We start from the raw sequence: 11,918 nt of genomic DNA on the forward strand, positions 1-11,918 counted from the left end.
AAAACATACTTACAGTCGCTGATTCAGAAGTGCCAGATTGTCATAGCAAAGTCGGAATTTACCCTTTTTTTGGGGGGGAAATAGTTTTTGTGCACAGCCAGCCTTGTACTCTTCTAGGTTAAAAAAACTGTCGTCCATAAAATGCATTGCACAAATTCGAACATTTGGGTTGTGCTGTTCTGTTGTAAATAAATCTTAACCAATGATTCCTAATTGCATCTGCTTCCGGAAGGCCAAATAAAGTGCTTTTGCTTTCGCACCAAAACACACACCGTCTCTCTGACATGGCTGCATCAACACTACTGCTGTTCCTGAAACCACGCCTTCTTTCTTTGCGTGCACATTTGGGCGGCATTATGCTAATATTTCCACATAGTGACGTTGATATGTGGGGGCGTGTTAGAACGAGCCGTTTTAGGTAGGCGTGGTTGACTCTTAACTTTTATAAAGAATATCTCTTTGGATTTGAGACTTTAGTCTTTGCAACTTTACAGATCTTCTTTATGCACCAAGAGCTTGTAACACTCCAAAGAGAAAGGAAAAATTGAAATCGCATCATATGACCCCTTTAAGAAACATTTTTTATTATCATGCTGAAAACACTTGCCACTTAATATTTTTGTGGAAACAGTGATAAACTTTTTCAGGATTCTTTGATGACTAAAAAGTTCTAAAGAAGAGCATTTATAAAAAAATAATAATAAATTATATATTTAAAAAAAATCGTACTGACTTTTGAACAGTAGTATATCTATATCTATCTGTCTATATAAACTGTGATCATAGGCAAATCTGTCCATTTAGATATGAGAAACAGCCATTGCGAAACGAGCAAACCAAATTAAATTTAAATATCTACACACAAGCGTAGCGCCTTTAAACACAGCTTACCCTGAAAGCGTGTATATCCCAGCGTCTCTCCTCTGAAGCTCTTGTAATATTTCACACCGTACACTATGATAGGCCTCCGAAGGATGTGTGCCAAGACAAACACGTGTGTCTGCTCTAAACTCGCACCCGGCTGCAGGAAGACGAGACAAGAATACAGAGACAGAGAGAGAGAGAGCAAGAGAACCACAATAAAATGTTAAAACAACTTTTACTAGGGAAAACTCAATGTTGTGTTTCCCAAACTCATCTGAATATTTTATTATGAAAAAAATAATAATTCAACATGAAACAGCATATGCAACCCATTTTACAGTCATATTTTGACACATTGATGATATTCAATGATCCATTCAAAGCAGCCAAAAAAGGGAAACTGGAGTTGCTGGAGTGAGTCGTTACATCTTGATGAAAGCTTTTGAAGAAAAACATTTAGTTCCTTTCGAAAAACATGCACTGATGAATCGTTCACAATAAGACAAATGTGTATTCTGAAAGTAAATATGGTCAGTTGTGATGTCGTGTTGACTTTAAGCACAATGAAACTCAAAATCTTCCATAGAGCAGTATGGAAACAACGCTATAAAAAGTGCTCATTGCTCAGACATCTGTCCAGGCCTCATCCTCTCGGGTGGGATGTGTGTCTGCATGTGTGTTTCTGTATGAGTCAACTGCAGGTATCTCAGTAGGTGGTGAAATATTAATGTTTTCTCATCTGGTTACTTACCTGACTAGCTAATGATAATATAAATGCCCAGTCCTCCTGCCACTGCTCCTCCCGCAGAGAGAAATGCAAACCAAAGCTCTGGGAATACCAGGACTCCCACTCTTTCCAGCGAGTGTAGAACCTGGAAAACACATGCATTATATCCGTGATAAAATCCAATTACACCAATGTTAATAAACCCAACTGCAGATAAACAAGGATTACAACAATGAATGAACAATAAAACCCTGCACCACTCATGTTTTCTTAAAGGATACTCCACCCCAAAATGAAAATGTTGTCATTAATCACTTACCCCCATGTCGTTCCAAACCCGTAAAAGCTTTGTTCGTCTTCGGAACACAATTTAAGATATTCTGGATGAAAACCTGGAGGCTTGTGACTGTCTGATTGACTGGCAAGTAAATTACACTGTCAAGGTCCAGAAAAGTCTGAAAGACATCGTCAGAATAGTCCATCTGCCATCAGTGGTTCAACCGTAACGATATGAAGCGACGAGAATAATTTTTGTACGCGATGAAAACAAAAATAATGACTTTATTCAACAATTCGTCTCTCCGCATCACCGTAGCTCCATTTTGGAGAATAACCACTGAACGCAAATTGCGAATGCTATTCTGTGTCAGCCGCGCTGCACGGATGCGCTGTTTTCGTTCAAATCAAAGCGTAAATACACGTAGAAAACGTATCCTTGTGTCACAGCTGACACAGAGAAGCGTACACTGCTTGCATTCAGCGGATATTCTCCAAAATGGCACTACAGTGATGCGGAGAGACGAATTGTTGAATAAAGTCATTATTTTTGTTTTCATCGCGTACAAAAAGTATTCTCGTCGCTTCATAACGTTACGGTTGAACCACTGATGGCAGATGGACTATTCTGACGATGTCTTTCAGACTTTTCTGGACCTTGACAGTGTAATTTACTTGCCAGTCAATCAGACAGTAACAAGCCTCCCGGTTTTCATCCAAAATATCTTAAATTGTGTTCCGAAGATGAACAAAGCTTTTACGGGTTTGGAACGACATGGGGGTAAGTGATTAATGACAACATTTTCATTTTGGGGTGGAGTATCCCTTTAAGAAAACATGAGTGGTGCAGGGTTTTTGCAGGTCTTAAAAAGGTTTTAAAATGTCTTAATTCACCCTTTCTTTAATTAAGGCCTAAAAAAAGGTCTTATATCTGAGCAGAAAGCCTGGTATTAAATGCTGCTTGCACTGCAAAAAAATTAACATCTTCCTCATTTTTGTTTTGTTTTTCAATACAAATATTTAAACATCCTTAAATTAAGATGCATTTGCTTGAGATGCAAATTAAACATATGAAGTCTTATTTTCTGAGAAACTGAACAAAATGAAGTGAGTTTATGCTTAAATAAAGAACAAGTATCTGTCAATGAGGAATGAAAACTTGTTCTTTGTTCTTGTTTGAATTATAAACTTTATTTTGATCAATTTCTGATTCAAGTGATGTCTTTTTGCTTCTCAAGTAAATGTATCTTGATTTAAGTATCTTTACTTATGAAGAACATCACTTTTTTTTTGCAGCGTGATCAGAAGGTGTAGTGAGTTATTTCCATGTTCTAATTGTTGGAAGCACAGCTTTTCAAGCCATATGGTTTATTTTTGTAAAATGAATGAAAAAGTAAGTTGTATTTTCAAACTTTGAAGCGTTGCTAATACAAGACATTTACATTTAGACAACATATTAAGCTCCATTCAGTCTATTTCTTTTACTTGATCTTAATAAGGTCTTAAATGTACCTTCATAAAACCAGCAGAAACCCTGTGGTGCTGCCCATGCCAAACAATACTAGGGTGTTTTGGGTAGTTAACGTGAACCAGGGTTATTTCAGGTAACTAAAACCCTTAAAACATTTATTATATAAAATAAAAATTAATAAAAAGTATACAGACATATAAAAAAAACTAATAAAGACAAAAACATGCAACAAAATTACTAAAACTTTAACCCAAATTAAAATAAAAAGAGACAATAAAAAATAAACATGACATGATGTAAACCCAACCTGCTAATTTCCAGTCTTACCAGTGAGAGCAGTCGTGTAAGCTGTCGTTGAGGCTTTTTCTTAGGACAGAGTCTTTGTCGTAAATTCCCCACGTGGCTTGTAACACTGAATCCAGTAGGCAATCTCCAGCGGTTCGGTTCCACAGAGCATACAGCCGGCTGTCCAGACGCGTGCCCAGCTCCAGAGACCAGTTAATGATGGGAGACTCCTCTTCCAGCTCTGAACACCAGAATAAATAACTTTCTCTTTGCACATCCAGTGATAAATTCGGTTACTGCTAGTTGCACGCTGCTCTTCAGGGATGCAACCCAAATAGACCAGCTAAGGCATTTTCTAGATCAGTTTCTTCTCCACTGGTGGGTCGCGACACAAAAACAGGCTGCAAGTTTGTTCTGATACTAAATGCAAATAATAAAATTCAACTAACTATAATTGGGACAGCAAAATCAAATGTGCTGAATAATTTTTAAAAGGTGGGTCAAAACGCCTCCCATATCTTTTAATGTTGATTTCAAAGGCTGTGACCCCAATCTTGGCACATTTTTACAATTTACTTGGTAGAAGCTACTTAAATTAGATCTACCCCTATGCATTAAATACAGGTTTACTTGCAAACAAGGCCAACGTTGTGCCGGCCACAGTTTACAATCAAAATATCTATGGCCCTGAAGTAAAACTAGTTGAGGAGCTCAATTGTTTAATGTGCTGCCCATTATTTTCTGGTTTAAAGTACAAAATAAATGCTAAAAAAAGTCACTTCACCTTTTTGTACATCTCGATCCAGGACCTCATCGAACAGTTTTTCTTGAACATTTGGGGGAAGGTCTTCAATATCTGCAAAAGAAAAACAAAAATGAAAATCTCTGCAGAGAAAACCCTACTGTCTGTTATATGGGACATATTATGGATTTCTCTTCCACATTTACACAGTTTTCATTTCAAGGCATAGATCATGTCGTATTTCAGGTCACTTTTTACAGAAATACATTTCACGCCCTATTTTTTTTAATTTGTACTTACTTTCATGAGGGTTATTATAGTTAAATAAAACCATAAAAAAGTGTATTACTTGAAATAAAATAAACTTTAACTGAAAAAAAAAAAAAAAAAAAAAATTCTCATGTCTTCAAGATGATGTTTTACATTAAGACATATTTCATGTGATACTCCCATTACATTCTAGATTATAAAAATGAATGTATTTCATAACTTTTATGTATTAATGCTCATATTTCATTATACTTTTATTTATCTATTATATCCCTAAATGATTCTGAACTAAATGGCAATGTTTTTGTTAGCAGGAAACCTTGATTATATATATTAAGGTAAAAGTTAAAAATCATCATTTTATTTGATCTTATTTGAAAGATAAGATAAGATTGTTTTAGTTAACTATATTAACCCTGGTTAAAATACCTCAGACAATCAGCCCACTCGGAATAGGTCTTTGTGGCTCGTGGCCACACATAAGATCCTGCGGCAGAAGGGAATTTTTTGTCTTTAGAAATTATGACTGATCACCTGCTGGTAATGTGAAGGTGATGAGGTCAGTGAAGAAGTAACAGGGAAACTCTCCTTTACGCCTATGAAGTGCTGCTGCCACCTCTCTGCGGATCTGTTCTGTTAACTCAGGACACACCAGAGCCGGTATACACTTCGCTGTCTGCTGAGACACCTGAAGTACATTCATAAATATAGAATCAATTTACAATATCACATTGTGAGACGAATTCTCTCCGTTTTTGCATGTAAAAGTTTGACCTCCGTGAGCAGCACCGCAAGCATGTCCTGTCTTTGGAAGCGGATGGCCAGATGCACCAAAGTAAAACCAGCGTCAAACGCGGATGGACGGTTGAGAATTCGCACCTCGTCTGCGGTCAGCTGACGTGCGATATCACCACCGGATGACTTGTACGCCTCCACAGCAGCCAGATCCCCCTCCACAACACCTGATGAAAGTGTGCGTTACATATGAGTGGGTTGACTTCCTCGCTCACAACTCTTTGAAGTTGCAGAAATTTCAGATTAAATTCCTATCAGACCTATATGAGCCATAGGTATTTCCCAGAAGACAGTGACACTACTTTAGAGATCAATGATTTCATACTCTGATGCAGGAAAGCAGAGTGCTAACAGAAGTGTTCCCTAGCAGCAGAGCCCATGAGACAAAATCTGTCACTTTGCATCAAACTATGTGCATGCAACCCGTCTCCCACCGGCTTAGTGATGAAAATAAAGGTTTTATACCAGCTGATATCAAAAGATTCAGCTTTGAATTTCACCTTCACATCACAGTAAAACATGCCAATCAAATAGTAAGCCAAAGAGAGTAGATATTGTACAGAAGTCAAAAAATGATTTGTACACAAGTAACACTTCATAATTTCTGTAACACTTTACAATAAGGTTAACAAACATGAACTAACAATACTTCTAGAGCATCAATTCATCTTTGTTAATGCTAATTTCACTACTTTCAAAAATGTTTATCTGTTAACATTAATGCATTAACATAGACAATCAAAGACTATTAAATGCTGTAATGACGCATTGTTAGTTTCATGTTAGCTGATGCTGTTAAAAAATCAGATCTTGTCGTAAAGTGTTACCATAATGTCAATGCACTGGATATTTAAGAAATGTGTGATATTTATTTATGTCTAAATTTAAGTATATGTGCACTACCGTTCCAAAGTTAATAATAAAATAAAAAATTATGTTACAAATTATTTAAAATAAATGCTGTTCTTTTGAACTTTCTATTCATCAAAGAATCCTGAATAAAAAGTATCATGTTTTCCACAAAAATATTAAGCAGCACAACATTTTTAACACTGAAAATAATAAGAAGAAATCACCAAATCAGCATATTAGAATGATTTCTGAAGGACCATGTGACACTGAAGACTGGAGTAATGATGCTGAAAATTCAGCTTTACATCACAAGAATAAATTACATTTAAAAATATATTACAACAGAAAACAGTTATATAAAACTGTAATAATATTTCACAATATTACTGTTTTTACTATATTTCTGATCAAACAAATGCAGCCTTGGTGAGCAAAAGAGACTTCTAAAAACATCTTACCAACCCCAAACTTTTGAACGGTAGTGTATGAAGCAAAACATTTCATATAAAGATGTTTGTTAGGTTTAACATGATATATAAACAATTTAAAAGTATCTGAGCATGTTCTTAGTTAATGTGATGAACTACACTCTGCTACCGACTTCATACATCAACTAAAAGTCACCAGAACACCACCTGACTAAAAGATATTAAGCAAAACTGATGTGAAGTTAGTGATGAGAAAAGCTCCTGCAGCATCTGAGTGCAGATACAGACACTCAATCTAATGCAATGCCATTTTCAAAATGCATTTTAAGTGTCCAAATACGTTTTGGGGAAACTGTATCTGACACTAATGGGGTTCATTTCTCACCAGCGCAGGCGTTCAGGAAGAGCCAGTCGCTTCTCCGCATCCTGTTCCGGATCTGTTTGAGTTTTTTAAAGTCCGCCTCCTGCTCGTTATCGCTGCCCACCGCTCCCGACGCAAGCTCGATCTTCACCTCCGCCTGCCCTTTACACGTAGGTGGAGAGAGTTTCCTCTGCCTGCCCCTGCTCACCCCCCCTCCCCCCGCTGTCCTTAGGTTATCCCGTTCCTGCTCGTTCACTATCGACAGGGACATGGCACTCTCTGCCTCCGAATCCTGCTGAGGCGCCTCGGGCGAACTGCTGGGTTTAGGGTGGTCGCAAACCACGCACCTCAAACTCTTTGGCCAGTTCTCATAGGTGCAAGCCGAGCATGGCCATCGCTGCGCATGCATGTTGAGCCGATTCCGGTCGTTATACTCCTCGCATGGGTCCGAGGTGACCGGGGATGGTCTGGACCCCGAGTCCGATGTCTGTGGGGCTTCAGACGGACTGAGCGGGCCGTGTTGGGAGCCCTGCTGCCTCTGACTGAGGCACTGCGTGCAGCGGATTGCGCGGGGCCAGTTCAGATAGGTGCACATGTGGCAGGACCATTTGCTGCTGGTCTCTGGCAGCTCGTCGGCGATCCGGACCCGAGGCCGGGCGCTAGAGTCGGGGCAGATGAGCTGGGTGGTGCACAGTTGTGGGTCCAGGCTGGAGCTGCTCTTGAAGGGTTCCTCGGTGATGATGGGCGCGTTGTGCCTTTGGGCCCGACACATGGTGCATTTGATGGCGGACGGCCAGTTCTCGTAGGTGCAGTACTCGCAGCTCCACTTCAAGCCAAAATCTGTCATCCTCGCTCACGCCGGTCACCGCAGCTGATGGCCCCCCCTCCCTCCCTCCCGCCGGTCCTCCGTTCTTCACCTGCTTTCACTCGCTCACGCTCACAGCACCTCCAGTTTCTCCTGCAATAGTCACAGACAGGCAAAGTTTAGTTTGACAATAGAAATGATGTTGATATACAGTGGGATCCAAGTCTCAGAGGGATCCAAGTCTCAGAGTGAAATTACTCTAAACTATTACCATTTTTCATTACAAATATATAAAAATAAATGTAATACGTTTTAAAAAAAAAAGAATTTTGGAATCAGTATGTTTTTTTTTTTTTTTTAAAGAAATTCAAAATGTTATCCAGCAAGGATGCATTAAACTGATCAAAAGTGACAGTGAATACTTTTACATTGTTAAAAAAATAATTCTATTTTCACAAAAACAGATCAGCATATGATCAATATAATGCCCATCTAAAAAAAGTGTGTGTGTGTGTGTATGTGTGTATATATATATTTAAAGAAATTAATACTTTTATTCAGGAGTGACATATTAAATTGATCAAAAGTGACAGTAAAGACATGTATTGTTCCAAAAATATATATTTTCAATAAATTGTGTTTTTCTTTCTAATCAGTACTAATAAAACTGTATCAGGGTTTCCAGAAAAATATTAAGCAACACAACCGTTTTCAACAATGATGATAAGAAATGTTTCTTGAGCAGCAAATCAGCATATTAGAATGATTTCTGAAGGATCATGTGACACTGAAGACTGGAGTAATGATGCTGAAAATTCAGCTTTAAATCACAGAAATAAATTGCATTTATATTCACATAGAAAACAGTCATTTTTAAATTCTAATAATATTTCACAATACTACTCTTTTTACTTTAATCATACAGACCCCAAACTTTAACTTAAAACATTGATTGGATTTTAGAACTCTATTTGGCTCGTCCCCAGTTGCTAAAATTTGATTTAATCCACAAATTGAGGAAAAACCTGATGATTCATGTAATGCAGCAAGGTTTGAGACTGTTCCAAAGGCATCTTGTGTTTCAATGGACCTTTTGTAAAAAGGAGTTACATGGTCGATGTCACAAATTTGCTTACATTTGATTAGTGACCTAGAAATACTGCAGGATATTTTTACATTGACCATTTTCATTGGCATAATTGTTGAAATCCCAAATTCCAGATTTTCAGTGTTGCCCTACATTTTAGGACCCCACTGTAATACAGTTGCTTACAATTTAATACAATAATTTTTCTGAATTAACACATAAATATAGTATATGAATATGGTGATCTATTAAGTACCATGGTATATATAAAAATATCATTGCATTACCATCTGATACCACTGTATTAGTTTCCTTTTTTTTGGTTGACTCTGACTATTATAAATGAGCTTAATTAAAATTATGACAAAAAGCTTAGGGTTGACAAAAATAAACATAACATTTAAATCAGCATAAATCATAATGTGTGAATGACCTTAAGCTTTCCACTTGCTTCTGTAATAAAAAAGCACAATACATTAATTCTGAAAGGCTTTTTAAGCCAGAAGTTGTTCAGGACTCTGGATTATTCCTGACAGGTGGGCAACAACAGAGATGAATCCAGCTCACTGGGGCAAACGGTCACATCCTTTGACCTACATTCATTTACACTCTCATTTGGTTATTGGACTAGATTTTGGTTATTAACATTTGTTTAAAGGGGTCATATGATGCTGCTAAAAAGAACATTATTTTTTGTATTTGGTGTAATGAAATGTGTTTATGCAGTTTAAAGTAAAAAAAAAACACATTATTTTCCACATACTGTACATTATTGTTGCTCCTCTATGCCCCGCCTTTCTGAAACGTGTCAATCATATGACCCCTTTAAAAAAATAGATGATTCCTAGATTTCCCTGACTATAGTGGTAACTTTGTAAAGTGATATTATGAAGACAGTAATAGTGTGGTACTGAATGATTCAAATAAATGCAGTCATGATGAACAGAAGAGACTTCTTTAAAACACATTAAAAATCTTACTGATCCCAAACTTTTGAACTGCAGTGTGTGTGTGTTTTATATATATATGGAATAAAACAATCAAGCAAGCCAGTTTCGGAAGACAAATAAATAACTGCTATACTTTTTATATTTCACACAAATGAAACTTTCAAAAATGTTCGGCAATATAGGTTTTGCCTTATGAAAGTAAAGTAGGTTCAATGTTTTGAAGGGTCATAATCTGTCAGATTAGACAGAGAGCTGTCAAACTGCTGGACGCGCCTCTGACAACGCAAAAATGCCGTTTAGTTAACGTTATCTCGGTAGGTTTTGACACATACCTCTTATTACACGACTGGAACCCTGGCTTTAACGGTGAGAGGAGGGAGTTTTTCTATAACGGGCGCTGGAAATGGAATGTGAGAAGCATTTCCGCCGCTACAGTGTAGAAAGTTCAAATGTATCCAGCACAAACTCTGCGCTGATACACTGTAAACACTCTCGGCTCGCTTCGGAATTCCACACCAAGGTGTCGATTTTAGCCGAACTACAACAACACCATAAAAGAGCTCCGGGTTGTATCTGCACTGTAAATAAACACATACAGCTACTTCAGCTCAAGACCGTGGACTGCCCATTGACATTTTCACATCTTTAAAATACAAATAAATATAAAATAAATACATAAATATTTTCTAAAAAAAATGTATACGCGAGCATTTTAGGAAACTCAAATAAGGTGCATTGATTTGCCCTGTTGCATATACTGTTACAGTGATTCCCCCCCCAGCCCCCAGAAATCTCAAGGCTCTTACCTGTTTTTGCCCTCCACAGTTTGCAAACACTACCGCTCCCGAGTTCGCCCTTCTGCAAACCGAACGTCTGTCCTACCGAAACCCAATCCGATCCGATCCGGGTCCAAATCCAGCTCAGCACCGACAATCCACCGCGACAGCAGAGCGATTCTGCGGCCGAACTCCCATGTTATTTCTCCCCCTTCCTCTGAAACCCCAAGCAACCCCGGATCAAATCGGTTTTAGAGGGTTTCAAACACCGGAATTCCCATTTCTGTTGCCGATGTGACTGGCTCTAATGGCGGCGGCACTGGAGCAGGGGGTAAACCAAAATAAACCTACTCCGGAGATACTGGTAGGAGGGATATCACCTGGATCAGCGGGCACATATGATTGGCTCTCGCTCCGTAAACACCGTGGAAACCAATGAGGGCGCATTTCTTTCGTTAAAGGGCTTCACGGCATACTTCCTTCACAAGCAATAACAATCAGGAAACCGTAGGTCTCGGTCCGCCATGTTGGCTCTAAGAATATCAGGGATGGAATATTAGGTTTCACTCTGGAGTGGAGCCAAAATGGAGTGTGTTTCGTGTGTTCGGCTCCACTGCCAAGGCCAGGGGGATGATGTCATCTTTTCAGAAAGATCTACCGCAGCATCATCTGCAGTGACATAAGGGCAGTTTTTCAATGAAAACAAAAATAATAGAGTTGACACTATAGCTCCAGGGCCGTTAGATTGTTCTGCGTGTAGCTCTTTTATTTCAAAACAATAAATGAAAAGCCCAGTGGGTGGTTTTAGCTGAACAGTTACTTTCCTTTACTAATTTCTTTAGTAGACTCTTTTATTTTTTATATCTTTAATCAATGTGTTCGTTTTTTGAAGTGAAGACTGCATTAGTTTTAAAATAAATAAATAAAACAAGTTTAATTTATTCGTACATTTTTAATGTCTTCTGATTATTTTTGTCCTTAACATTTCTTTAGTGAATATTTAGTCTATTTTTGTCCATAACAGTTCTTTAGTAAACACTTCAGTCCCTTATTATTTAGGGTTAGGTTAGTCATGATCAGTGAAACTACATCCTTTTGTCAGCTGATCGATTATGTCTTGTATCGATCGATTAAGCAGAGCAGATGAATTAATATGTTTAGCGCATCTTTGTCGCCATCCAGTGGTTTCATAAACAAATGCAACATGATGAGACACTTTAGTTTGATGA

The 11,918-nt window shown here is 38.0% G+C and overlaps 1 protein-coding gene across 2 annotated transcripts in view; it reads right to left on the bottom strand.

Annotated features, from left to right (window-relative positions):
• Nucleotides 1–11,253, bottom strand: part of LOC107589605 (ubiquitin thioesterase zranb1-B) — a 19,942-nt gene extending 8,689 nt beyond the window's left edge. The window contains exons 1-8 of one of the 2 annotated variants that reach the window (XM_016278097.1): nt 10,720–11,253; nt 7,096–8,029; nt 5,410–5,597; nt 5,170–5,323; nt 4,408–4,479; nt 3,666–3,864; nt 1,616–1,736; nt 892–1,021 (exon numbers count right to left, since the gene is read on the bottom strand). In XM_016278097.1, the coding sequence (XP_016133583.1) occupies nt 892–1,021; nt 1,616–1,736; nt 3,666–3,864; nt 4,408–4,479; nt 5,170–5,323; nt 5,410–5,597; nt 7,096–7,918 (1,687 nt within the window). In that variant the 5' untranslated portion in view covers nt 7,919–8,029; nt 10,720–11,253. Of the gene's footprint in view, nt 1–891; nt 1,022–1,615; nt 1,737–3,665; nt 3,865–4,407; nt 4,480–5,169; nt 5,324–5,409; nt 5,598–7,095; nt 8,030–10,245; nt 10,404–10,719 lie in introns of those variants that run through there. The other variant, XM_016278098.1, reaches the window with a different exon arrangement.
• Nucleotides 11,254–11,918: the final 665 nt, after the last annotated feature.

This window comes from Sinocyclocheilus grahami, unplaced genomic scaffold, assembly GCF_001515645.1.
Source record: "Sinocyclocheilus grahami isolate Dianchi unplaced genomic scaffold, SAMN03320097.WGS_v1.1 scaffold118.1, whole genome shotgun sequence".
Taxonomy (NCBI): Eukaryota; Metazoa; Chordata; class Actinopteri; order Cypriniformes; family Cyprinidae; genus Sinocyclocheilus; species Sinocyclocheilus grahami.